Raw genomic sequence first — 26,308 nt, 5'->3', positions numbered from 1 at the left:
GTACTGCGGTATGCGTAACACTGGAAAGTAACACGTACTCCGCACGGTAGGTCAGGTTACTATTCCAACCAAGCCAGCAGCCTGAAAGAAATGCGACGAGACAACATCACGTTCAAAAGCTCGGCGTTTGACGCAGGACACAGTAAGTACCTAGCTACCTAGGTAGGCACCATGTGGAGCATACAAAGTGCGACGATGGCTCTCACTGCTTGTTCAGCTCCTGTGCCTTGGCCCGACGCTCCTCTTTGGTCCCTTCTTCCTGCACGTTAAACTGCTTGGGGATCGCCGGACCAGGGTTCGCAGAGTGCGCCTGGAAGGCAGCCTTGACGTTCTCGGCTGCCTTGTGCAGGGGGTTCTCCTTGGTCTACGTTATTCTGTCAGTGAGCGGTCCAGGCTGCGGAAGAGTCATGTCAACGACAGGGCTTACCGACTGCTTGTTGGCGTCCTTCTGCTGTTCCGGTGTCTTGGAGGTGTCCATGATGCCTGGAGGATGGAGGGGGGTTTCGATGAGCCGAGTGGGTCTAGAGCTTGGAGTCGATGTCGTACTATACTGTGGTATGTTCCACTGCTGCCTTGCGACGGCGATTATTCTGGGCTGGAGTGAAAACGGAGCATGAAAAACCATGAAAGAAGAACTCAGAAGTGGGAGGAACACGGAGAACTTCGACTTGATGTTCTCCCGTCTTTAAGGGCGACATGGGGAGTTGGGATTCGTCAGGCGTAACCCGAGCTTACGGATGGCAATGACGTCGTGCCTCGTGCTAGTGACACGACGCCCAAATGCCCGGCGATTGGCAAATATGAAATCTTGGATGGAGTAACTGACGAACATTACTGTGTAGTCCGTGCGTCCGCACATGTCCCATCCTCCTGGATTATTCCGTACTGCTTACGGATCACTAAGGTAGGTAACATACGTTACTTACGACAAGGGACGCATCTCCCGACTTCAAGCAGATCCCTGACCCAGCCGTCGCCCCAGGGCTGCATGCACATCCTATGGATGCTAGAAAGCCTGGGGGCTTAGAAGGAACACGCCCCCCATGTCGGCGGCCGGCGTAGCGCAGCCAGCGCAGTCCGCGCAGCCTGTGAAGCTCTCGCTGCCTCTGGTTCGTCCAGCGAAGGACCCTCGAGCGCACTGGGCCTCCCGCTCACCAAATTCCAGATCTACCAGCAGAAGCTCTTTGAGGAGCTCCGCAACGAGGATGAGCTCGTCGTGCTGGCTCGAGGCCTCGGCCTCATCCGGCTCGTCACGAACCTGCTCCACTCGTACGATGCCGCAGGGAGCAACCTGATCGTCGTCGTCGGGGCCGAGGACCGGGAAAACGCATGGATTGGGGAGGCGCTCGCCGAGCATGCCGCCATCAGCATGTCGCCCCGGGCCCGCGGCCTAACTGTGGTCAACACCGACTTCACCAGCGTGGCCGCCCGCGAGAAGATGTATGCCGAAGGCGGCATCTTCAGCATCACCTCGCGCATTCTGGTCGTCGACATGCTGACCGGCCTCCTCAACCCGGAGACCATTACGGGCGTGGTCGTTCTTCACGCCGACCGTGTCGTTGCCACGTCCTTGGAAGCCTTCATCCTCAGGATATACCGCCAGAAGAACAAGGTCGGCTTTCTCAAGGCCTTCTCCGACAATCCCGATCCCTTCGCCACGGGCTTCTCGCCGCTGTCCACCATGATGAGGAACCTGTTTCTTCGAAAAGCCTCGCTCTGGCCGCGCTTTCACGTGCATGTTGCGCAGGCGTTGGAGGGCAAAAAGAAGGCCGAGGTGATCGAGCTCGAAGTCCCCATGACCGACGCCATGCGCGAGATACAGAATGCTGTCATGGAATGCGTCGAGGTCAGCATCCACGAGCTCAAAAAGGCTAACACGGGGCTGGACATGGAAGATTGGAACCTGGACAGCGCCCTGCTCAAGAATTTCGACGTCATTGTGCGCCGCCAGCTGGATCCAAACTGGCATCGAGTCAGCTGGAAGACCAAGCAGATCGTGAACGACCTGACTGTCCTCCGGGGGATGCTCCAATCTGTCCTGTCTCTGGATGCCGTCTCCTTCCTGCAGCACCTCGATACCATACACGCCGCCCATTCGCCGCCCCCAGGGTCGACGCGACAGACACAGTCTCCCTGGTTGTTCCTGGATGCTGCGCAAACCATTTTCGACACGGCCAAGAGGAGGGTCTACTCGAGCAGCCAGCGAGCGGGTCCGGACACCGCTAATATTGATGCCCTGCGGCCCGTTCTGGAGGAACAACCAAAATGGGCCGTCTTGGCCGAGGTGCTGAGCGAGATCGACCGAGATCTCTACTTTGAACCTGCTGCCCGCGACGATTCCAACGGGACGGTACTGATCATGTGCTCCGACACAAATACCTGCCGACAGCTGCGTGATTATCTTCAGACGATGCACGTCAAGCCAAGAACGGAAAAGAAGGTTGAGGAATTCTACGACCCTGACACGGACAAGCCGTCGGCTGCATTCATGATGAGGAGGAAGCTCCGTAATTATCTCCAATGGAAGCGAGAGTTTGCCCAAGTCAGCGCGACTCTGTTTTCCGAGAACCAAAAGGCGCTCAGCGGTGCGGTTGATCCACGCCTCGGCCATTCCAGGGGCAGGGCTCCCCCGAACAAGAGGCGCCGGGTCCGTGGAGGTGGCGCGGTCGGTGTCGGCCCAGGACGCCTTGACAACGGGAGCATAGCGCAGTACTTTGAGAAACCAGGTGAAGTTGCCGAACTGATGGCCGAGGTACAAATTACCGAAGAGGAAACGAAGCAAAAGGAAGACATTGTCGCGGACCCGCTGGAAGACATGGACGACTACTACCAGCTGTATGAGATGCAGGACCTTGTCGTCGTCCACGCCTACGACGGAGATCAAGACGAACACATTCTCGAGGAGGTCAAGCCCAAGTACATCGTCATGTACGAGCCGGATGCCGCCTTCATCCGGAGGGTGGAAGTCTATCGCTCGTCCCACAACGACAGGAACGTCAGGGTCTACTTCCTCTACTATGGCGGGTCAGTCGAAGAACAGCGCTACTTGTCTACGGTCCGCCGCGAGAAGGATGCTTTCACCAAGCTCATCAAAGAGCGCGCTAGTATGTCGGTCGTCATGACCACAGATGCCCAGGGCGTCGAAGACCCACAGGAAGCCTTCCTTCGCACCATCAACACCCGCATCGCCGGCGGCGGGAAATTGGCCGCCACCGCGCAGCCGCCCCGCGTCGTGGTCGACGTGCGCGAGTTCCGCTCCTCGCTCCCGTCCCTCTTGCACGGCCGATCCATGATTATCGTCCCTTGCATGCTGACCGTCGGCGACTACATCCTCAGCCCGAACATCTGCGTCGAGCGCAAGAGCGTGAGCGACCTGATCAGCTCCTTCAAGGACGGCCGGTTATACAACCAGTGCGAGACCATGTTCCAGCACTACAAGAACCCGATGCTGCTGATCGAGTTCGACCAGAACAAGAGCTTCACGCTCGAGCCCTTCGCCGATCTGTCGGGCAGCCTGGCCAGCGTGAGCGCCTCCAACGCCGGCGCCAACGACCTGCAGGGTAAAATCGTCTTGCTGACGCTGGCCTTCCCCAACCTGCGCATCATCTGGTCGTCGTCGCCGTACGAGACGGCCGAAATCTTCGAGCGGCTCAAGGCGCAGGAGGAGGAACCGGATCCGATTGCCGCCGTCAGGGCAGGCTTGGATGGCGACGCGCCAGCCGAGGAGCAGGTCTTTAATGCGGTGCCCCAGGAGATGCTAGCTGCGGTACCCGGGGTGACGCCCAAGAATATCATGAACTTGGTGCTCGAGACGGAGAACATCAAGGAGGTGGCTAACATGACGGTGGAGGAGCTTGAGCCGTTGGTCGGGAAGGAAGCAGCTGGTAAAATTCACGGTTTCTTCGCGAAGGATCTGTTGGAGGATGAGTGACAGACACTTGGACATGTTTCAGAGAGAACGATTCACTACGCTGCAGGGTCGCTATGGAAATGGAAAACAGAATCGACTCATTCAACCGGCAAAGCCATACGTGCCTCCCCGCCCCTCCTCTCCCGCATCACTCCTCACGCTGGGAAGCCGTAGCTTGGGCATCCGGGTATATCACGCCATCCGTCCACAATCATCAAAGCCTGCGTGAGAACGGAAAGGGAAAGCATCAACCCTTATCACTCCAGACCAAAAAGAAAGAAAAGGATAAATTACGTCCTTCCGTTTCCCCCCTGCCCCTCCGTTTCACATGGCACTCTCGCCAGGATCCTCAAATGGCACTCGTAGTCCCCGCATACCTCCGCCTGCCGAAGCCACGCCGTCGGCCCGTCGTCATGCCGGTGCGGCGCCGGCCGCTGCCGCTGCAGTAATTGCACGTCAGGCAGCCCACGATGACGTCGAGGAAGTGCACGACGCCGCTGACGATGGCCATGATGATGCCGCCGATGCCGTTGATGATGGCCATGATGGTGCGGCCGATGGTGCGGAGGCACGATTCGAGCTGAAAATGGGGGGAAGGGGGGCCCGCCGTGTCAGCATCATCCTTGCGGAGAATTCGGTGCCTGATTTATGGAGGTAGGGGTTGAGGCGAGTCAGCTTACACAGGAGACGACGGCACCCATTTTGATCGTGGTTCTTCTTATTCGGTAACGCTTGGATGTGAGTTTGGCTTGATGTGTAACGATGTTTATTTGCTCCCACTATGCTGTAGTGCTTGATGAAGGATGCTGAATGAATTCCAATGGGTAGCGGAGAAATATATGTATTTGGAGCTGGCTACATGCGCTCATCACACATCGCACCTTAAAGGGAATCCGCCGTGTAAGTGGTCGGTGACATCACCAATGGCCTGCAGGGCCTCGCTTGGCTGGGAGTGTTCCGTGCCTTGGTGTAGGGTATCAATCAGGGTGTCTCGCAGTGTTGAATCATTACGTCATTCCTTTCATTGGGCGCAAGCTGATCCGAACATCCACACTTCGTTTCCCTGGTCAAGGAAGCAGAATGTGTCGACGACATCATTCCGCATCGCTTGTCCATTTCGGGATTCCCATGCCTTCCATGCTCCCAACCATCGTTTGAACTAGTGTACGTCAGGGAGACACAACTCCAGTTCCGTCCCAGCCCAAGACACCGCGCCGGATCTCACAGAACGGGTAAACACGCCGCCTCCACCCCTCCTTTCCCCATCCCTGGCTGATCCTCCCCTCATGACCATTACTGTACACCAGCGAAATGCCAATACCCCCAAGTTACCCCCTTGCTCCCCTGACCCCCATCAACGCCCCATCAGCCGCCGCTGGATCTTGGCGAAGTTCGCGAAATTCATCTTCTCCGTCCCCTTCTCGTCGACGTGCTCCCCGCTGACGATGGTGTGCACGCGCATCCGCTCGTCGTACCGCAGGCCCGACAGCAGCTTGGGCGTAATGAGGAAGTACTGGCTCGTGTGCTCACGGCAAGCCACCTCCACCATGCGCTCGTGAACCATGCGCTCGTTGCGCGGGTCCATACCCTGGTTGATCTCGTCGACGACGCGGAACGGCGCCTGCGCCATCGACTGCAGTGCCATCAGGTAAAAGATGGTTGATACGGCCCGCTCGCCGCCAGACTGGCGGTGCTGGTCGAGTCGCTGGAGCGTCTCGTTTTCTCTGCAAGCCGGACGGACAACAATTAGCCTTACGCGTCAATCAATAAGGGGCCGCCGGGGCGAGAACACGTACCGGAATTTGACTTTGATCTCGATGGCCCACTTCTCGAAGTCCTCATCCTTGTGTACGCCCACCTCGCCAGCGCAGCTGATCTGCTCAAAGTTGTAGCTGAAGGCGTCGTTGATCTGGCTGACCAACTGGTCCAACCTCGGTTCCCACTGGCCCATGATGTGCTGTATCCTCTCGTTGAGCTCCGCCAGTTTGCTTTCTTGGTTCGCCTGGTTTGCTCGTTCTCTCTCGATCTTGGCTGCATATCGTTCATATTCTTCCAACGCGGCCGGGTTGCTGGCTTGAATAACTTCGAGCTTGGCCTTCTCAACCTGGATGGCTTCGTCGACTTCCTCGATCGTCTTATCTTTGACTTTGGCCGCCAGCTCGTCTTTGTTCTCTTCCGTCAGAACATTTAGAGCTTCCTGTCTCGCCTCACCAGCAACGGTTCGTTGCTCTTCCAACTCGGCGATAATTTTTTGGAGGGATCCCTTTTCCTCTTCGAGCCGCTGGGTGATCTCAGAATTCTTAGCTTTGAGAACAATCACCTCCGACTCCGCCTCCATCAGGACAAACTGTGCCTCGAGCAGAGCCTGACGCGCCTTTCGAATGCCGTGGATCTGCTTGTGGTGCTGAAGGATCGATTTGGCTTTGTCAAGAACCGCCTGGTCCTGCAGCTTCTCGAGCTCCAGGATCCGACCTTTGCAGGCCGTAAGTGCCTCCTCCGCTCGGCTCAGCGCCCCTTTTTCGGCCTCTGAAGTTGAGGGTCAACTATACGCCCAGTAGCCTCTTCAGTTGTAAGCCAGGATTCGTACCTATTTTGTCTGGCAAAGTCCGCCATTTCGTGTACTCTGCCTGGAGCTCGTTCTTGGCATTCCGAAGGTCCAACTAAATCCCAGTCAGTAAAATTTCGGCGGTCTCGAGCGAACGGCGGCGAGCATACGATTTTCTTTTTTATCTCTTCAAGATCCGTGTCTATCTTCTTCTTCCGGGCCTCTGCCGATTTGTATTTCTCCTTCACCGCTGTGAATTGGGCCTCAAGTTCTTCAATCCTGCGCAAAAGCTCGGTTTTTTCGGCAGCGTCCACTGGCTGATCAGCCCAGAAACGGCCCTTCGAGATTTGGGTAACCCGTGTAGAGACGGCGCCAGGCCCGTACTCCCTTCTCCGCGTAATGCGGTATAGTTGTCGTCCGGCCGCAAACTGGGTGAGGTTCTCGGCCTGCTGGATTCGGTCGAACTGCTCGTCGGAGATGTCTCTCAGGGCGACCGCCGATGCGTGCAGCCTCTTTTCGGAGCACAGCATCGCGAGCACTGGTTCGGGCCCATCAAGATACTCGTTGACATAGCCGTCGAACCCTAGAGCGGGCAACGCCTCCTTTGGCAGGGGCGGCTTGAAGGCGCTGTACGGCGTGAAGCAGGAACGGATTGTGACCGAGAGGCCCATCTTGCCGTAGAACTGTTCGCTGAGCTTCTTGTGGTCCTCCTTGGTTTGCGCTGTGAAACACAAGAAGTCATCTGCCTGCAGCATGGACTGGACGAGATCGGTGTAGCGCTTGTCCTTAATGGCGCACGTCAGCATGGGAGGGCCGAAGACCTCCTTCACGAAGCCGTCCTGATTGTCCTTCAGCCATTCCCAGCCCTTGGCGACGTCGTTATTGATCTTCCTCAGCTGTGTCAGCAGTTGGCCTTGCTGGGATTCCAGCTCCCGGAGACTGCCTCGCAGCCTTGCCAACTGCTCGCGAGTTTCGCCTCCCTTCAGGCGGAGCTGATCGATCTCTTCTTGCACTGGTTTCGCCTCATCGTTTAGGTCGCGCTCCAGATGCTCTTGTTCCCGCTGCAATTGCGTTGTTAGCACCGTAACAGTGGAAATCTCAGGGTGAGCGGGTGGATGAACGAGCGTACAATCCTCCGGGTCCACTCCGCAGCATCGAATTCCTTGGGCGCTCGGCGGTAGCTGGCCTCCAGATCGGTGATCTTTTTCCGAAGACGGCCCAGTTCCTGCTTCTTGGATAGGAAGTTCGTCCTTTCGGCCTCTTTCTTGCTCGCAAGCTCTTGACACTTTGCCTCGGCCGCGTCGACCTGAGCGAGCGCGGTGTCGGCAGCAGCCTCGGCAGCCTGCAGGCGATGCTGCCTATCGGTGACGACCAGCTTGACCTTGGCCTGGTATTCCTGCTTTTTGTTGACGGCCTGCAGGGCAGGAGCGACGCTGTTCTGGAGTCGCTTGAGACGAGTCTCGGCCTCGACTTTTCGTGCCTTTGCTTCCTTGAATTTCCTGCGGGCCTCGTGGTACCTAACTACTACCCGCAGGTCGTTGAGGTTCTCAATCTCCTTTTGGATGGCCTTTCTTTCCCGTAGCTTCTCAACGTCAGCCTGAAGAACTTGCTGGCGGGCCTCCATCTTGCGGAGCTCCTCTCGAATTTTCTCGCCGCTGTGCTCGGCTTCCTTCTGCAGCTTAAAGTAGTCCCGCAGCTGAGCTCGCCAGGTGAGCATCTCCTCCGGCGCGGCAGCGTGGAGGGTTTTCTCGAGCAGCTCCACGGGGGTGAGCGCCGCGAACTCGGCAACTTTGTCCTGGGGCAAGAACTGACAGAGGTTGTCGATCTGGATCCTCAGCGACCGCATAAAGCTCTGCACCTCCTTGTGGGACACTCGCTGTCCGTTGATGGTGAACCTCCTGCTGTTATCCTCACGTCTGATGCAGAGCCCGATGACATAATTCTCCGAGTCTTCTGGCTTCCGATATAGCTCAACCTCGATTTCAGCCTCGTCGTTCCCATGCTTGACAAATTCTCCAAATGCGCTTGCACGGCCGAGGACGCTTGAGGAGTAGCCCAAGCCCAAGCAGATAGCGCAGACCAGAGAGCTTTTGCCAGTGCCGTTGGGTCCGATGACCATGTTCAGGTTCGGGCCCAGAAAGAATTCGGCCTCCTCGTATGTTACGAAATTCCGGACCTTCACACGGACGATGGCGCCGGGCTGGAACTCGGGGCTGGGTGGGCCATTCCTCCGGCGGGACACGGCTGCTCGTCCTGCCCGGGGTTGCGCTCCGTCTTCGTCCGACGTGATGCCATCATCGCCCGGGTCCAAGCCCCGCGAGCCGTCGCCGCCTCTTAACCGGAGATATCTGAAAGGATTGACTGCGCCATGGGACTCGGCTGGCTTGCCGGCGGGGGCTGTGTGGGGGTCGTCGTCCTGGTTGAGCAGCTCATTGCTGCGTGTCCGGTCGAGCATCTCTGCGTTTGGAAGATGTTGACTGATGACTGTGCACTCAGGCGGTACATCCGGTTCCAGTATTCAGCATCTTCAGGTTCGTATTGACGTTACTTGGTGGCGGAGAGGTGGAGGAGAAACGCCCAGCGCCAGAAACGGAAAGCGAACGCGACGCGTCTGGAATGAAAGACGCAAAGTGCGTATAATATTCCCGCACTGTATGAACACTGTGGCCCTTGTTCCCCCAAAATACTCTGAGGAACACGGAGGGGTGCACACGGCAAACAAGAGGACTGGCGGGCAGTAAGAGAATACGCTATGATCAATGCCAAGTTTGCTGCCAGTTCGATGGCCAGTACGTCCACCAATGTCCATGGTACAGGAACATGGAGGTATCGTCACGTTCATTGTTGGACCAGCTACACTGTGTGCAGTAAGGATAATCTACCCTGGTACCCTCTAGCGTACCAGTCTGCCGGATAACGTTAGCGTGGTCAATCAAGTCTGCACTGCAGCTGCCGACGTGGTGGATGCTGCTGTCTCGAGTCTAAACCGCCAGGCCGAGATGCAACAACCGTCCAGCCGTTCAACCTACACCCCCTTCTTCCGTGCGGTCAGGGCTCGTCTTCCTCTGCATATTGATATTTTGTGGATGACATGTGAGCATTGGCCGTCAGCATCGAGCAACCTCGGTTGACCGGCAACTGGAATCTGGAGAGGCGAGTCTCTAATTGCATCGAGGCTCGGTGGTATGCGTTCACGCGCCAGTCATGCTAGGATACGGATACACCATTCCTGTCACCATTCCTGCCACACGAGGAGGCCTGAGAAACATGAGACATGACTTCGACCATTTGTTCTCCCACGTACCTAGGTGCTTGTGCCTTGTCTTGTGCATTTTGACCGTCTGCGCGAAGCACCGGCTGAAGGATCGAGCATGGTTGGTTCACGGATGCGCCATGATCAGACGGAAGATGCCTGGGCTTGGGGGTGCTGAGCCTTGCGGAAGCGCGGTGCAACCAAAATACACATTAGGTATTGGGATGATCAGCCCTAAGGTAAGAGGCAAGAGGAATTCTTCCCTGGAGAATGTTCTGGGTGTGTGCTGCTGCCATCCCTCCTCCGAGCTGAGACACCGCATTCCTGTGCAGGCTCCTCTTTCCCGCAAAGACCTAGGTCACTTTCCTTTGTTTGCACCCAGCAACCGCGCGGGCAAAACACTCCCTCGCAAAACACTTCTCGAGGCCCGCATTGTTTTCCTTCCCCCAAGCAGCTTAACCTCCTCAGCCGCGCCAACCAGTTGTGTTGTCGTTGGCGTGGTCGCTGCCATCTCCAAACTTCCCTTCCCTCCCACCTGGTTCACTTGCTTCCCGACCCGACTGCACACGGCTGGCCTATTCCCTTGCGCCTGTGGAAGTCGTTTGTTTACTCCCCCTTCGCAACTGTTGACTTTCACCGAGGCCGGCCTTTTCCATACTACTTCATAATTTCGATCCCCATCGGCGCCAATTCCTGTCCCATCTCGGCTTTTTCGCTTCTCCGGCCCAAGTCTTCTCCAAGATCGACTATGCATTGAGCCTTCAGTCGCTTGCTCGGTCGGTCATGGATACCCCCACCACGGCCAGGAACCAGGCTCCTCGCCAGCCATTGAGTGACGCGACGCAGCGGCTCAACCATGCCACCGTTACAAACGTCAGCCGCCGCCACCAGGTCGGCGACGATGAGAACTACCTGCTGTCCAAGTCCAACAATGCCGCTCGAGGCCGTTCCCATCCCGTCCTCACCTCACACCATCCGGCAGTCGAACCACGTCCACAGCACGTCCCGGCTCCGGCAGCAGTGGTTGCCGAGCCTGGCCCAGCCCACCCGCGGCTTTCTGCCATCTCCAGGGATGCTCGTGATGTCTCGGACTCGCGCCGCGTCTCCCAGTTCTCCAATGTGTCCTCCAACGCGTCCAGCACTCGCCAGCTCAAGACCCATATTGGGCCCTGGCAGCTCGGCAAGACTCTGGGGAAAGGCTCGTCAGCCCGGGTTCGTCTGGCCCGCCACCGCGTGTCGCATCAGCTGGTGGCGATCAAGATCGTGGCCAAGAGCACCGCCCACATGACCCAGGCAGGCAGTCTGGCGAACCTTGACCGTATCGACTACAGGAACCCGACCACGGCCGCCGACGGGGGCCTTCGCCGGATGCCGCTGGCTATTGAGAGAGAAGTCGCTATCCTCAAGCTGATCCGGCACCCCAACATCATCGAATTGCTGGACATATGGGAAAATCGCTCGGAGATGTACGTCCTGCGCCCACTCTCGCCTTGCAATGCTGTTTGTTGATCTGCTGCTGACAGTGGCTTAGCTACCTGGTCACAGAGTACGTCGAGAAGGGGGATCTCTTCGAGTTCATCAACTGGAACGGTCCGCTCCATGAAGAGGAAGCCATCTTCTACTTCCGTCAGATCATGACTGCCTTGGATTACTGCCACTCGTTCAACATTTGCCACCGCGATCTCAAGCCGGAGAATATCCTGCTGAAAGCGAACGGCCAGATCAAAATTGCCGATTTTGGCATGGCAGCATTGCAGCAAGACCCAAGCCACCAGCTTCGGACTGCCTGTGGGAGCCCACATTATGCTGCCCCCGAGTTGCTCCGCCACCAGTTCTACAAGGGCTCGGCTGTAGACATCTGGAGCATGGGGGTCATCTTGTTCGCCATGCTGGCCGGACGTCTCCCGTTCGACGACGACAACATGGACGTCATGTTGGCGAAGGCGAAGCGCGCAGAGTACAAGATGGCGGCACACTTGACGAGAGAGGCGAAGGATCTTATCAGGAGGATTCTGGTGGACCAGCCAGCCCACCGCATCACCATGAAGCAGATGTGGCGGCACGCCCTCATCAAGAAGTATGAGTATCTGGCCGAGCATCAGAACTGGGACGATCAGTCCCAGAATACGGTGCGCGACCTGGGAGCTGCACCAATTCCCGAGGAAATCGACATCCAGATCCTTCGTCAGCTCAAGGCGCTTTGGCACACGTATTCAGAGGCGGCTCTCCGAGAGAAACTTAGTCAGGACAAGTATGACAGCGGTGCATCCTCCTGGAGCTGTTTGGCGTGAGTACTGACGTGCAGTATAGGCCGAACGACCAGAAGTTGTTTTACTGGTTGCTTTACAATCACCGGGAGGCCCAGCTGGAGAACTACAACAACAACGTGCCGGTCTCGAAGAGCGACTTTCACCACCTCAAGCCACCGAACTGGAGCAAGCGGATCTCGACTTGCCAGTTCACCAAACCCGGGCGCAACGGCCATCCCAAAACCGTGTCCCGATTCACAGTAATCTCCAATGTGCCGGATGTAGACGAGGTCGGCACCATCCGGAGCTATGATCCCTACAACGCATCCCGCGTCCTGCAGCCGTGCGGCTCGCAAGTAAGCCATGCCAAGATCATTGTCCATCGCAACAGCCCCGAGCCGGGCGTCGGGCCGTCGCCCACTACCGTCTCGCATTCGTACCGTTCGTATCGATCTGTGAACGGCTCTTTCCGGCAGCGCGCGAGAACCATCTCGCGACGTGCAAGCTCAGCCAGCAATCTGAAGTCGCCTCAAGCGTCCATGAGCTCCATCCGGAGCCATCACAGCAACCCTCGGGTCCGCGCAAACAACCGATCGAGACGCTCCGTCGATTTCTCGAGCGTCCGCAGCAAGAGTCGCCGTCACCGTCGGAACCGGCATGCGACCTTGGCTGCTCCAGCCACCGCTGCTGGGGATGATGCGACACCCGATCATGACGCGCTCACCGCCGCCAATCGGGCCGATGGGGCTGATGCACGCCAAGTTGCAGCCACCAGGTCCATGATTGAGGTCGGCGACACAACAGACGACACGTTCATCTGGAGCGAAGAGCTCGAGGAACTCGGCCACCGGATTGCTCGGGATTGTGACGAAGCGTTTATGAGTTCCCTCCTCCTGTCCGAGCCGAGCGCAGCGGGAGCCGACTCTCGCGAAGCAAGCCCATTCACACTGTCTCTGGGGACTCTGCCGGCCTTGCGATCTTCGGAAGGCCAGGCGCCATCGAACGAGAGCCGTTCGGGAACCCATCCCTGGGACAACCGGCCCCTGCCCCCTGTTCCGTCCCAGGGTACCACTTCGCCTCTCTCAGTTCGAGACAACGGATTGAACATTGGATCCGTCTCCCAGACGTCAAGACCCTACACCCTCCACTCCAGCCGGAACGTCCAGGTTCCGGATCGTCGTGTTGTTTCCGAGCCGCTCTATGACCGTGTGACGAAAGAGCCGAGACTACTGCCCTCCATCTACGAGAACACGCCGGATAGTTGGATGAAACGCAATGGCGGGTGCCACGAATCGGGTCCAACCTGCCCGGAGACACCCACCCATGCTAAGAACAAAGGGTTCGACTATCTGGCCCAAGCTGAGAACACGATTCGTCTTGTCAACTCGCCGACCGCGTTTGGTGCCGAAGAACCGGTCGAAGTTCCGGCGCCTCTCAAGATTCAAAAGGTATCTCAGAACACTGGCACCCACTCGGCATTTGAGGCCTCGCTCCAGGCGCCGCCGAGGCGCAGCTCTTGCGGGCAGCAGCAGAAAACGTCGTCGATCGATGACCGTAACAGCGGCGATGTCCTGCCGCCCAAGAAGAGGGTCTCTTCCTGGTTCAAACGCGCCTCTAAAGAGGAAACCGGTGGCTCAAGCTTCGTTGCGGTGTCCGACTCTAGCGCCCGCTCGAAGGAGACGCTGGTAAACTCGGAAGCCAGCCGCCTCAGCCGGCCCGTTTCGCAGTTGACTGACGAGCCGGCCGTCCGCCGTGCTCAAAAGAAGAAGTCTTTCGGCTTTGCGTTTTGGAAGGGTGGCAAAGAGGAGCTGAAGATGTCGCTCGGAGGTAAGCTACAAAACATTGCCCGAAATTCAAGGGATCTAGTTGACTAAGTCTGACACTCGGTAACTAGATTCGGACCCTGACGACGCCCAAGGTCGCCAGGAAAAAGCGATTAAAAAGCGATCCAGCAAGGAAGCCCGACAGGTGAGCGGCGCGCGACAGAGCGTCTGGTCAGAGAGCGACGGCGGCATTCGCAAGATCGAGGTTCAGCAGAACTGGCTGGCTCGTCTGTTCCGGGTCAAGCCTGCCATGCGTTACTTGTGCTTCAATATTGCCAAGCGCCGTGCCCGGCAGGAAGTGGCCATCCTGCTCCGCGAGTGGCGTAGGTACGGTATGAGGGACGTCGAGGTGGACAAGGAGCGGAACATTATCTTCGCACGGGTGGGTGCGAAGAACTGTAAGTCTGCCACGGCTCGGTTATCGCCCTTTCAGATCTGGCGCAGCTGACCGTGGCCTCCCCCCAACCAGACCTGAACTTGAAGGAGGTATCCTTTGCCGTCGAGCTGATGACGGTCATTGAACACGGCCGGCGCAACCAGCTCAGCATTGCCCGCTTCACGCAGGAGAAGGGCGCGGCCAGCAGCTTCCACAGGGTTGTGGACGCCATCAACGCCGCATTCAGCACCCGTGCCCTGCTCGTCAACGACAAGCGGAAGGTCAATATGATGATCAAGACGCTTAACTCTTGAAACACGGCGGCGCATGCTGCCAATCGGTTTTGCACTCTCGTGCATGTTGCTCCCAAGCCCGGGGGACAACGGCGACTTCTCGCTGTTTTACTGTCCGAGTTCATGTCGGGATGCGGCGAAGTCAGCGTACAAATGGCCCCTGGGGGTTCGGGCGGAGCGCTAATCTTGAGGGGTTTGGGGAGGCTCGGGGCAAAATGAAGCCTTGCCTCAGCACAACATACTGGGGGACTGGTGTATGGAATGGTTTAATGATGTTGGATTGCGGTGTTTTAATAGCCCGGAGAGGCGGGTGGTGTCAGGGGCCGATGTCCAGGGGTGTAAATATTTACCGGGCCATCGCCGCAGCAGATTTGCGCGCACTGAACGGTTTCTCTTTGTATGGACCAGTAACTTCTTCATTGGCGCTGCGGTTAAGTTACTTAATCAAATGCTTTGGTGGGTCAAATGTAAGCGTGCTACAACAGCTGGAGCGGTTCTACACAGTAGATTGTCAACCTGGAAGTCTTTGTGTTGTTGTGCGTGCTAGGGGCACGTTGCCATGGTAGACGGAATCGTGCTTCCGAAGCCGTTTGCCGGTTTGCGACCGGGATCTTCCGGACCGGGGCCCAAGCTGTTGGGGAGGCCGGGGTTGGATATTCCGTACTGGGAATGTTTCGGCTGCCGCGAGTAAAAGCGAAGTCAATTTTCAATTTTCGCGCATTGCAGTCGATTCGCTCACTCATTGTTGACTTGGAGGCACCTTGGGTGCCAATACTGTGTAGTCTCGTCGTCCTGCTTTACGGGCGCATCGTTTTAGAATTCAAATCTCCGATCAGGGATCCTTCCACTTGCTTGGTGTTCGAGATCTCTTAAGTCAGGTACCTGCCCAGTATAGCAAACAGGCCAACGCTTGAGCCGGCGACTTTCCCACCATGCTTCGATCGGTTCGCATTGCCGGGCCCGCAGCCCGCGGCAGCCTGGCTGTGCCGAGGACAGCCATCAGACCGTTGAGCACATGTCAGAAAGCGTCACCCAGCGCATCATCCCACATCCCTGTTTCGTCACCTGCCACCCGTCGCTCGACCCCCGCTCTTCAGCAGCAGAGACACTTCCACGGCAGCGCGATAAGGATGGCGGCAAAGACCAGAACTGAGAGCGATGCCTTCGGCGAGATTCAAGTCCCGGCCGACAAGTACTGGGGAGCGCAGACGGAGCGCTCCCTCGAGAACTTCCGCATCAATCAGCCGCAGGACCGCATGCCGCCCGCCATCATCAGGGCTTTCGGCATCCTCAAGGGAGCTGCGGCGACGGTTAACATGCGCTATGGCCTTGGTAACGCACCCCTTTTCTCCCGCCGCTCTCGCACAGTCTCGCAGCTGCGGTGGCCTCCATGCGGAAGCTAATCCGGCGCTCTGCTCGCGCGCTCTACAGACCCCACCATCGGCAAGGCCATCCAGCAGGCGGCCAAGGAGGTTGCGGACCTCAAGCTGATCGACCACTTCCCCCTCGTCATCTGGCAGACCGGCTCCGGCACGCAGTCCAACATGAACGCCAACGAGGTGATCAGCAACCGGGCAATCGAGATCCTCGGCGGCACCATGGGCACGAAGAAGCCGGTGCACCCCAACGACCACGTCAACCGCTCGGCCTCGTCTAACGACACGTTTCCGACGGTCATGCACATCGCCGCCGTCCTCGAGATCGAGGGCGAGCTGCTCCCGGCGCTGCGTAGCCTGCGGGCCGCGCTGCAGGCCAAGGTGGAGGAATTCGAGGCCAAGAAGATCATCAAGATCGGCCGCACCCACCTCCAGGACGCCACACCCCTGACTCTCGCGCAGGAGTTCAGCGGCTACGTGGCGCAGCTCGACTTTGGCATCAAGCGCGTCGAGAGCGCGCTGCCGGACTTGCGGCTGCTGGCTCAGGGCGGCACTGCTGTCGGCACGGGCATCAACACGTTCGAGGGCTTCGCCGAGGCGATCGCCGAGGAGGTCAGCAAGATGACGGGCACCGAGTTCAAGACGGCCCCCAACAAGTTCGAGGCGCTGGCGGCCCACGACGCCATCGTGCAGGCGCACGGCTGCCTCAACACGCTCGCCGCGTCTCTGACCAAGATCGCGCAGGATATCCGGTACCTCGGCAGCGGGCCGCGGTGCGGTCTGGGCGAGCTGATCCTGCCGGAGAACGAGCCGGGCAGCTCGATCATGCCGGGCAAGGTCAACCCGACGCAGTGCGAGGCGCTCACCATGGTGTGCGCGCAGGTCATGGGCAACCACGTGGCCTGCACGATCGGTGGCATGAACGGCCAGTTCGAGCTCAACGTCTACAAGCCGCTGGTGATCCGCAACCTGCTCCACAGCATCCGGCTGCTGGCGGACGGCATGCGCAGCTTTGAGAAGAACCTGGTGGTGGGCCTCCAGGCCAACGAGGAGAAGATTGCAAGCATCATGAAGGAGTCGTAAGTCGATGGCTTCATTTTGGACTATGCGGTTGCATGTATCATTGGACTGACAACAGTTTTTTACTCGTTTGCCCAGGCTCATGCTGGTGACCTGCCTCAACCCCAAGATCGGCTACGACATGGCCAGCAAGGTGGCCAAGAACGCGCACAAGAAGGGCCTGACGCTCAAGCAGAGCGCCATGGAGCTGAATGCGCTGACCGAGGAGGAGTTCGACGCGCTCGTGAAACCCGAGCTCATGATCGGTCCCAAGCCGTACAAGGGTTAAGTTCAGCGCCGGGCTGTATCCTAAGTGCGGCGGCACCGGAGCCCGTCAAGGATCGCCGCACTCTCCCTCCCTCTACTCTCTACCTGTTGCCGAGAGGGCCGAGGACGATGAGTTGCACGAGAGCTGCCGTCCCCCATGGCAGTGACATGGCCTGCAACGGATGCACCAATCGCGGGGGAGATGAGCCGGACGCAACGCGCGCGATGTACCACTACACAGTCAGCACCACATCCAGGGGGGGCTGCATGGGACGGCGCCGACGTCTGATCGATTGCATCGACTGATGTCGGTCGCTACACTAAAGTACTTTGTATGTACAAGAGTCGGTAACTAGATGAGGGAAGCCAAAACGTAATGCATTGCAAAAAAGAATAACAGACGCTGGAAGACGGCAACACCAGCCTTGGTTGCGATATCGCTTGTCCACGACGATGCGTTCGGGGATGTGTTCGGGAACTGTCGGTTCTGAATGCAGGACTGCAGGTTGGCAACGGCCCCACTCGGCTCTCTGGAAGCTGGAAGACCTCGGCTTTGCCGCGGCAGATCGGAGCTTAGATGATGGGTCCTGAGGTGGGTCCAAGCTCCATCCATATCCTGGGGCTGATGCAGTCATGATAACGCAGACTATGGGTGGGGCAGCTACATCGATTCTTATCGCGCAGTCCACATAGCATTCACAATTCTCTCTGGCCAACCTCAGGAGTAACTTGAGCTCACCGTTAAGCTTGGACCTTTAGCGAGGTGAATGCGAATCGGCAAGTTAGCTAAGCACGAACGCATATGGAATAGCAATTAGAGCTCGCCGACCCGGAATGGCTGATAGATACCCAGGTACCCAGGGTGTTGGTGGTCTGGAGCAACGGCGGGGTCTCTCGCCGATGACCTCACTTCCCACCTTACATCACCGAGCCATGTCCGTGCTGGGGGATTTGTCACATGCGAGCGCTTTGCGCGATGGAGAGAGAAGGGTGCTTCTCTCCACTGCTGCGGGCAGCCGGATCCAATGGCGGTCGTTCCCCAGGCCCGGTCCCCCAGACAGAAAGATAAGGTACTATGTTAGGTTGGTCGAGGTACCTGCTCCGTGACGACAAGGGCGTCGCCAACCACATGTGAGGGATGGCAAGGTATGCGCCTTGGATATTCCGTATACAAGCCGCGGACGAGCGCCGGTTGCCGAACATATCCAGGTGAGGTCCTGTTTTTTTTCGTCCTTCCCGTGGCTTCCTCCTCCTCTCGACGCATCCGGCGCCGAGTTCCCATCTTGCGAACTTCAAGTAGACGTCGAAAGAAGCAAGAAAGGCACGACTACATTCTACGGATTGCCTCGGTCATTGTAATTGGTGAGTTCGTGGAAAGTTTCTCCATCTAGGAACGTTGGATAGGTAGTCTGCTATAGAGCACGGAAGTACATAGTCCTTGCCTCACTCAGCGCATCTCCCAGTCTTACACAGGAAGCACTTCCCTGTTTGGCTGGTCCGTTCCAGTCATCCGCGGTCGGCCTCGGCACTTGCTCTCCCTGCCATCGCATGTCAGCCCCAGTTGTTTGACTCATGTCTTGTTCTTCTCCTTCTTCTTCTCGGCAAGACAAATAACAGGACGGTAACCCACTCCTTACCTGTGTCGTCGTCGTGCCAGACCTAAGAAGCAAGAACAACGCCGGAGTCGACGGCCCTCTGGATTTCCGCTTTGACATCCCAGCTTCTCTAACCTACATCGAATCGAGACAGAACACCATGGCCAGCTACGAGGCGGTCCTGCAGGGCGTCAACGTCCTCGGCCCCGTCCAGGAGTCCCAGCGCAAGATCCTGACGCCCCAGGCGCTTGCCTTCCTTGCGCTGCTGCAGCGCACCTTCAACCCGACCCGCAAGGCCCTCCTTGAGCGCCGCAAGCTCCGCCAGGCCGAGCTCGACAAGGGCGCCCTCCCCGATTTCCTGCCCGAGACAAAGCACATCCGCGAGGACCCGACATGGAAGGGCGCGCCGCCCGCTCCGGGGCTGGTCGACCGCCGTGTCGAGATCACGGGTCCCACGGACCGCAAGATGGTGGTGAATGCGCTGAATGCGGATGTCTGGACTTACATGGCTGATTTCGAGGGTGCGTGTGTTGCGTCCCTTCCTAGATCTAAGCCACCGGCCGGGCTAATAACAAGTTCGAGCAGACTCGAGCGCGCCAACGTGGGATAACATGGTCAACGGCCAGGTGAACCTCTACGACGCCGTGCGGCGCCAGATCGATTTCAAGCAAGGGGGGAAGGAGTACAAGCTGCGGACAGACAGGAAGCTGCCGACGCTCATCGTGCGGCCGCGTGGCTGGCACCTGGAGGAGAAGCACGTCACCGTCGACGGTGAGCCCATGAGCGGATCCCTCTTCGACTTTGGCCTGTACTTCTTCCACAACGCCTTCGAGACGGTCAAGCGCGGCTTCGGCCCCTACTTCTACCTGCCCAAGATGGAGTCGCACCTCGAGGCGCGCCTCTGGAACGACGTGTTCAACCTGGCCCAGGACTACATCGGCATGCCGCGCGGGACGATCCGCGGCACCGTGCTGATCGAGACCATCCTGGCCGCCTTCGAGATGGAGGAGATCATCTACGAGCTGCGGGACCACAGCTCTGGCCTCAACTGCGGCCGCTGGGACTACATCTTCAGCGTCATCAAGAAGTTCCGCCAGAACTCCAATTTCGTGCTTCCTGACCGAAGCTGTGTTACGATGACGGTGCCCTTCATGGATGCATATGTGGGTGGCGGACCCCCCTCCCCCCTCCTTCCACCCCACCCCTCTCATGTGGTGTGTATGTGTGCGCCTTTTCGAACCGCGACACTGACGTGGCGTACCGCCGTCCACAGGTCAAGCTGCTCATCCAGACCTGCCACAAGCGCGGGGTCCATGCCATGGGCGGCATGGCGGCGCAGATCCCCATCAAGGACGACCCGGCCGCCAACGAGAAGGCGATGGAGGGCGTCCGGGCGGACAAGCTGCGCGAGGTGCGCGCCGGGCACGACGGCACCTGGGTCGCCCATCCCGCGCTGGCGTCCATCGCGTCTGACATCTTCAATAAGCACATGCCCACGCCGAACCAGCTGTTTGTGCGCCGCGAGGACGTCTCCATCGGCGCGAACGACCTCCTCAACATGAACGTCCCCGGCCAGATCACCGAGCAGGGCATCCGCAAGAACCTGAACATCGGCCTCGGGTACATGGAGGCCTGGCTGCGGGGCGTTGGCTGCGTGCCGATCAACCACCTGATGTGGGTTCACCTTCAGGCATATCTTTCTTCATGGTCGTTGGGGGGCCGTCAAGAATAAATTTCCCCACTGACATCGTCGTTCTTTTCTTTAGGGAGGACGCGGCCACGGCCGAGGTGTCGCGCAGCCAGCTCTGGCAGTGGGTGCGCCATGGGGTCACCACGGCCGAGGGCAAGCGCGTCGACAAGGGCTACGCGCTCAAGCTGCTCAAGGAGCAGGCGCAGGAGCTGTCGGCCAAGGCGCCCAAGGGCAACAAGTACCAGCTGGCGGCGCAATACTTCTCGGGCCAGGTCACGGGCGAGGGCTATGCTGATTTCTTGACTTCGTGAGTACCTACCTGCTGGTCGCACCGTGGGCGAGATGTTGAGGACGGGTAACAGAGCTGACGGAACGGAAAACAACAACAGGTTGCTTTACAACGAGATCACGTCGGCAGGGAGCCCCAAGCCGGCCTCCAAGTTGTAAGTTCTGTGTTGCCGAGGATGTTGAGACGAGGAACGTCCTGGCGGACGGGAAAGATGAGCGGGCGAGTGGTTTCCTTTAGGCCATGAGACAAAAAATTGTCACAGTTTCTGGGATAGGATTAGTTATTTCTGTTGGTTACCTGTTTCTTTGTTTGGGCCTGGTCTGGGAGAGTCGAGGACATCCAGCTTGAGCTTGTAACCTTTGCACATTGAACCTGGGACGCTGTCGAGCCCATGATCTGCCTCTCACCAGGTTCCTCCGAGAGAAATTCCGGCGTGCGGAGCATCGGTGATCCGCTATCAAATTGCAGGACATTGTGGAACCGGCCAAATATGGGCTCAGAAAACTCAATTGCACTTGAGTCTTGCCGTAGGGTGACTTGGATGGTTTGGAGTTGGGTCTGCTCCATCATCGAGATGCATCGCGAATCAACCAGCGCCACTTCATTCAGCGCACTTCACGTTAGTCAACTATGCACCGATTATGGAATTATTGGTTTGATATGGTCCGTGCAGACCTCGTCAGACGATCGCTTTAGCGAGGATCTGCAGCTTCTGTAGCGGGTGTTGCAGCTAATGGACTTGAACTAAGGGTAACTACCTGGGCGCCTCCTAGCGTGGGGTGGGGGGTGGTTACCCCTGACCGCCCTGCGCCACTCTTCCTGTGCATCCCGGGCTCCGAGAGATGGCATGGTTTTACACGCACCCATGGCAGCCTTCCACGCCATAGTCACTGTGATTACCGTGGTGTCTCTCAGCCTGAGCGGGGCATGGGGGTTGGTTGACGTGTTTGACGTGCGCGAGACCACCATTGCCGGGGTGCACGATGCGCTCTTCAAGGGCCGCACGACGTGCCGAGGCATCGTTTCTGCCTTCATTACGCGCATCGAGGAGCTCAACCCGATCCTCAATGCGGTCATCTCGCTGAACCGCGAAGCGCTCGTTGTTGCTGACCGCCTGGACGAGCGGATCGCGGCCGGCTACGTCACGGGGCCGCTGTTCTGCATCCCCGTGCTCCTCAAGGACAACTTCGATGCGGCGGGCATGAGCACCACAGGTGGGTGTCGGGCGCTGATAGACAACGAGCCTTTGGCCGACGCGCCAACGGTGAGGGCGCTGGCGGATGCTAGAGCGGTGATCCTCGGCAAGACCAACATGCACGAGATGGCCCTCGAAGGACTGACGGTCTCCTCGCTTGGTGGCCAGGCGGTCAATCCCTACGACCTGAGCCGGACGCCAGGCGGGAGTAGCGGGGGGGCCGGAGCAGCGGTTGCCGCGAGCCTGGCCGTCCTTGCCACCGGCACCGACACGGTCAACTCGCTGCGCAGCCCCGCCAGCGCGAACTCGCTGTTCTCGTTCCGCCCCACGAGAGGCCTGATTACTCGGGCCGGCGTCATCCCGGTGAGCTTTGCGCAGGATGCCGTCGGCGCAATGGCACGTAATCCCAGGGACCTCGCCGTTGCGCTGACGGTCATGGCGAGCGCCGGCTTCGATGCCCGCGACAACGCCACAGCCCTGGCCCCTGCCCCTGTCAGACGCGCGGACTACTCTGCCCACCTGCACGGCGGCGGCCTGAAAGGGCTGCGCTTTGGCCTGTTAAGCGGCTTCTTCAACCGTACAGCATCTGCTGAGACAACGCCGGTTAACGACGTGATGGCCAACATGATTTTCCATCTGACAAGGGCGGGTGCCACCGTGGTGAACATTACGGCGCCCGTCTACGACACGCTCGCGCTTGCCGAGCTCGACGTGCAGGCGTACGAGTTTAGGGAGATGCTCGACGCTTACCTGGCTGCAGGAACCGCCAGCCCGCACTCCCGCCCCGCGGGATTCCGCGAGCTGTACGACAGCGGCAGCTTCCTCGTCATCCCCGCGCAGCACAACTTCATCAGGAGGGCGTCGCGTTGCTCAACCGGCGACGCCGCCTACTTCGAAACGCTGGGGCGCATCCGGCAGCTGACGCGCACACTCGGCGCCACCTTTGCGAGCAACAAGCTCGACGCGGTTATCTACCCGGAGCAGAAAAATCTTGTCGTCAAGATCGGTTCGCCGTCCCAGGCGGGCAGAAACGGCATCCTGGCCGCCTTGACCGGCCATCCCGTCGTCTGTGTGCCCGCTGGCTTCTCCCCTCCTTCCGCCGACGCCCCGCTGGGCGTTCCCGTCGGCATGGAGATCCTCGGCCGACCGTGGAGCGAGAGTCTGCTGCTGAACATCGCAACCCACATCAGCGAGCTTGTGCCTGTCAGGAGGATGCCGCCGTTTGCCAGCAAGACGTTCGAGCCGAGGGCATACGACGGGGTGCCCTCGGTTGTGCCGAATACGGCCAGCATCCCGACCGAGTATCCGCATGGTGTATATTAGAGGATCTTGGGGGGGATAAGGCTGCTGGTATTTGGTCTTCGTAGAACGTCGCTTTGAATCATCATCCTTGCTCGGGAACTAGGGACGACCGACCGCTCCTCCTCCTCTCTCGAGTTGACGCAAGAGAAACCCGCTCGCGCACTCGACGTGCCGAGCTTCGTTTAAAGGGGTAACGCTGAGACAGAGAAACATGGTGGCTGTAGCAGGGCTTCCTTCCAATTGCTCGACTCTGTCCTATGCGCCTAAGCTATTTGCCCCAACCAGTGTCCGGCATTACATTATTAACTCCCTAGGTCCTAGGTGGGATGGCACCCGATATTATTTCCCTCATCACCACCTCGAGGCCGCCCCACCCGCCCGGGTCTTCCACGGCACTGCCTCCGAGCGGAAATTGAGGCTCATCAAGTCGGCTGGAACTCAGACGCCATTCAGGACACTGGTGCCGTCTCCCTGCAAACGTCGTCCACCAGTCACCTCCCACCGGACTCGGCCCGCCCCTCTGCCCTGCAATAAGAAAGTCGTCGGGCGTGGGAACTGCCCCTCCACGCCTGCCGGAAGCCGCCGGCGTTCCCCTTAAACTGGGCACGGAAGCACTGCTAGAATTCGACATGCCGCAAAGCCAGCTCGTATCGTTGATGCTTTCCTCCTCCTCCTCCTCCTCCTCCTCCTCCTCCTCCTCCTCCTCCCCCGTCTTCTCAATGGCATAATCGCCCGTGGCATCCCCCCTCCGGCCAATCCCACCAACAGACCAACCTCGCGCCCCGGACAGATCAAAGCCACCACCACCACTGCTCACGCTGCTCCTTTCGTCCTCCAGCCCGTCTGACATCACCCCGCTCTCCCGCGCTGACTCAGCCACGCCGCGACTAGGGCGCCCGAGAAGCGGCACGAGCGCGCTCGTCCAGCGCTCGAAGGCCTGCTCTAGCCTCTCCAGGCGGTCTAGGAGGAGGAGGTCGAATTCGCGCTGCCGCGCTCGCTGGCGCCCGTCGTCGTAGCGTCGGATGTGATCCCCGCGCGACGCGGAGCGTGGCGGGGACTGGGATACGGGGCTGGGGTGACCGGCCTGGGAGGCGCAGGGAGAAGGGTCCGGGCTCGGTGCGAGAACTCTCAAGTCTGAGATGCCGCGCACTCGTCGGGGGCGGCGTCTCTCGACAAGGACTGGCGTGCGAGGTTGGGAGCTGGTATCGGCGGACGATGCTTCATCGTTTGTGCCGGGCCCTATGTGTCGCGAGGGTGTCTGCGTGGACGGCTCGATGTCGGCCACCACCGTTACTGGGGTTGGGGCGAGATGGAAGCTCTGCAGGGTCTGTGTTTCTGAGGGAATGTCCGAGAGCGTATGGGGTTGGTGATCCCGGTACATGACATGATGCGAAAAGCTGGCTCCATGCGCACTACTCGATGTCTGGAATGTGCCCCGGCCGTATGGTGCTGACAAGTCGGACAGAGCTGACCAGTTTTCGCTTTCGCCCCATATATCGGGGGCCTCTCTAGGGGGAAACCCCGGGGATGAAGGGGAAAGCGCGGGCGTGTGATAGCTGGCCGTTTCTTCGTCCGAGTTGTTGGAGCGCGAGGAGTTTGGGAGCCCAGCACCGGAAGAGGGCGAAGGGATGTACACCGTTTCCGCTTCCGAATTGATGGGCTCACTGCTGGTGCTGGAAACGCTCTCAGGCGAAGATGGCCGCTTGCCGAGAAGATGTGAATTCCCCGATTGACAAGCCCAGATGCCTTGTAGGTCCTCACTGTTGGCCAACCAGCGCCCGATGACAGGTTGGTGATGCAAAGCCCGCTTCTTCTCGGGCCCGTCCTTCATCATGGCCACAGTAGACCCAGAGCGGCGGGTGTTTTGACGCGGTGATAGCTCGGACGGGGCAGCCGGCGTGCCAGCGTCGACGACCGTATCCCCAGTTCGAAGGGCCGACGGCTCTGCTTTTCGGTGATCTTGTTCCGTCCGAGAGCTGTAGTCGGCCTTGACGAAGGACGGCACCTTACTCTCATCTTCCACCTGCCCGGCCTTAGCATGCTCGGCGCCTGGAACTGCGGTATTGTCGGTCAGGAGCTCCAGGTGCGCATACTCAATCGGGATGGAGATGGCAATATGACGATACCCGTCGACAGTCGTCCCCGCCACCGCCGAGTCTGGAAGCTTGATGCGTCTGGGTGCCGCGCGCGCCTCCTTGCCCGCCACATTCGCCTTCCTGCGGAACGGCCAAAAAGCAAACCGCTTGTTCTCTTTCGGCTTCTCATCAAGAGGATCCGGCGTGGACACAAAGTTTCCGGGCGGCGGCGGCGTATTGCGGAAAAAGTCGATCAGATCTTCTACCACGTTCCCTTCGGAAGTCCTCCTCGCCCTGCGTCGCAGTGTGTCCGAGCGGAGCATGCCGTCCATAACGCTCGTCGAGCCATACCGACCGGGGAACGACCAGGGACGGTTGCGCTGCGTCGCCGCCGGTGAGATGGCGCCCCTGGATCTGACAGTGCCCGTGGCTGACGACCTGTCCTGGCGGTCGAACGAACGAACGGCGGCCATCTTCATCCCCACGACCATGCAGCTCGTATAATGTGCAAGTGGTGGACGAGCCCCCGCTCCCCGGCGCTTCGAGGCTGCAGGCGCGTGTATCTCCAGGAAGGGTCGGGTGTGTTAGCTAGAGATCGTGTCACGCAAGAATCTTCTAACTCCGGACCGTGGTGATACCGTTCGCCGCGACGAGGCCGAGGTCTGTCCAGCACTGTCCGCCCCAATTGCCTAGCACGGCTGTCCGTCAAAGTCTGGCGGGCTCAGCGACGTCGAACAAATGGCATGGACGGGCAACGGAATGCAAGCGGGCGGGCATGATGTCAGGTCTTCATCTCAACTCCGGGCAGGGTCTCCGCAAGGCACATTGCCCAAGCATGCCATTTCCGCGGCCAATCTTGGCAAGAAAGTCGCCGTAGAAACAGCATGCCAGTGACTGCAATGTGCATGGCTACCAGAGTAAGGCTTGTCCGTATACTGCACAGTATGCGTATTGGGAGACGAGATCCCGGAGAATGTTGCAACCCGAACCCTGCCCCTTGCCTCTTGATCG

General features: G+C 58.9%; 9 protein-coding genes across 9 annotated transcripts; 5 read left to right on the top strand and 4 right to left on the bottom strand.

Moving 5' to 3' along the window:
- Positions 1-126: 126 nt before the first annotated feature.
- Positions 127-810, bottom strand: THITE_2111706 (uncharacterized protein). Its single transcript, XM_003651377.1, has 3 exons — positions 547-810; positions 428-483; positions 127-364 (listed from the first exon to the last, which is right to left on the bottom strand). The coding sequence occupies exons 2-3, from the start codon at positions 476-478 to the stop codon at positions 203-205; spliced, it is 213 nt and encodes a 70-aa protein (XP_003651425.1). The 5' UTR covers positions 479-483; positions 547-810; the 3' UTR covers positions 127-202.
- A 124-nt stretch (positions 811-934) lies between these two features.
- On the top strand, positions 935-4,019 carry THITE_68668 (uncharacterized protein). Its single transcript, XM_003651376.1, has 2 exons — positions 935-1,109; positions 1,166-4,019. Exons 1-2 carry the CDS (start codon positions 1,044-1,046, stop codon positions 3,929-3,931), a joined length of 2,832 nt encoding a protein of 943 aa, XP_003651424.1. The 5' UTR covers positions 935-1,043; the 3' UTR covers positions 3,932-4,019.
- Positions 4,020-4,084: 65 nt separating this feature from the next.
- THITE_2111702 (uncharacterized protein) lies at positions 4,085-4,985 on the bottom strand. The gene is made up of 2 exons (XM_003651375.1): positions 4,591-4,985; positions 4,085-4,490 (listed from the first exon to the last, which is right to left on the bottom strand). The coding sequence occupies exons 1-2, from the start codon at positions 4,609-4,611 to the stop codon at positions 4,260-4,262; spliced, it is 252 nt and encodes an 83-aa protein (XP_003651423.1). The 5' UTR covers positions 4,612-4,985; the 3' UTR covers positions 4,085-4,259.
- Positions 4,986-9,032, bottom strand: THITE_2111701 (SMC5-like protein). Its single transcript, XM_003651374.1, has 5 exons — positions 7,585-9,032; positions 6,626-7,516; positions 6,498-6,570; positions 5,707-6,436; positions 4,986-5,634 (listed from the first exon to the last, which is right to left on the bottom strand). Exons 1-5 carry the CDS (start codon positions 8,908-8,910, stop codon positions 5,265-5,267), a joined length of 3,390 nt encoding a protein of 1,129 aa, XP_003651422.1. The 5' UTR covers positions 8,911-9,032; the 3' UTR covers positions 4,986-5,264.
- A 1,229-nt stretch (positions 9,033-10,261) lies between these two features.
- On the top strand, positions 10,262-14,588 carry THITE_2111700 (uncharacterized protein). Its single transcript, XM_003651373.1, has 5 exons — positions 10,262-11,174; positions 11,240-11,959; positions 12,019-13,784; positions 13,852-14,178; positions 14,250-14,588. Exons 1-5 carry the CDS (start codon positions 10,492-10,494, stop codon positions 14,468-14,470), a joined length of 3,717 nt encoding a protein of 1,238 aa, XP_003651421.1. The 5' UTR covers positions 10,262-10,491; the 3' UTR covers positions 14,471-14,588.
- A 699-nt stretch (positions 14,589-15,287) lies between these two features.
- THITE_2111697 (uncharacterized protein) lies at positions 15,288-17,320 on the top strand. Its single transcript, XM_003651372.1, has 3 exons — positions 15,288-15,781; positions 15,881-16,904; positions 16,984-17,320. Exons 1-3 carry the CDS (start codon positions 15,382-15,384, stop codon positions 17,171-17,173), a joined length of 1,614 nt encoding a protein of 537 aa, XP_003651420.1. The 5' UTR covers positions 15,288-15,381; the 3' UTR covers positions 17,174-17,320.
- An 871-nt stretch (positions 17,321-18,191) lies between these two features.
- On the top strand, positions 18,192-20,942 carry THITE_2111691 (uncharacterized protein). The gene is made up of 6 exons (XM_003651371.1): positions 18,192-18,360; positions 18,901-19,267; positions 19,332-19,909; positions 20,020-20,420; positions 20,513-20,743; positions 20,826-20,942. The coding sequence occupies exons 2-6, from the start codon at positions 18,907-18,909 to the stop codon at positions 20,881-20,883; spliced, it is 1,629 nt and encodes a 542-aa protein (XP_003651419.1). The 5' UTR covers positions 18,192-18,360; positions 18,901-18,906; the 3' UTR covers positions 20,884-20,942.
- Positions 20,943-21,514: 572 nt separating this feature from the next.
- On the top strand, positions 21,515-23,530 carry THITE_2111687 (uncharacterized protein). Its single transcript, XM_003651370.1, has one exon. It carries the CDS (start codon positions 21,591-21,593, stop codon positions 23,241-23,243), a length of 1,653 nt encoding a protein of 550 aa, XP_003651418.1. The 5' UTR covers positions 21,515-21,590; the 3' UTR covers positions 23,244-23,530.
- On the bottom strand, positions 23,531-25,995 carry THITE_2111685 (uncharacterized protein). The gene is made up of 2 exons (XM_003651369.1): positions 24,114-25,995; positions 23,531-23,869 (listed from the first exon to the last, which is right to left on the bottom strand). The coding sequence occupies exons 1-2, from the start codon at positions 25,768-25,770 to the stop codon at positions 23,817-23,819; spliced, it is 1,710 nt and encodes a 569-aa protein (XP_003651417.1). The 5' UTR covers positions 25,771-25,995; the 3' UTR covers positions 23,531-23,816.
- Between the last annotated feature and the right edge of the window lie 313 nt (positions 25,996-26,308).

The sequence above is a fragment of the Thermothielavioides terrestris genome, chromosome 2, assembly GCF_000226115.1.
Source record: "Thermothielavioides terrestris NRRL 8126 chromosome 2, complete sequence".
NCBI classification, from domain to species: Eukaryota; Fungi; Ascomycota; class Sordariomycetes; order Sordariales; family Chaetomiaceae; genus Thermothielavioides; species Thermothielavioides terrestris.
This window is presented reverse-complemented; position numbering and strand designations above follow the sequence as displayed.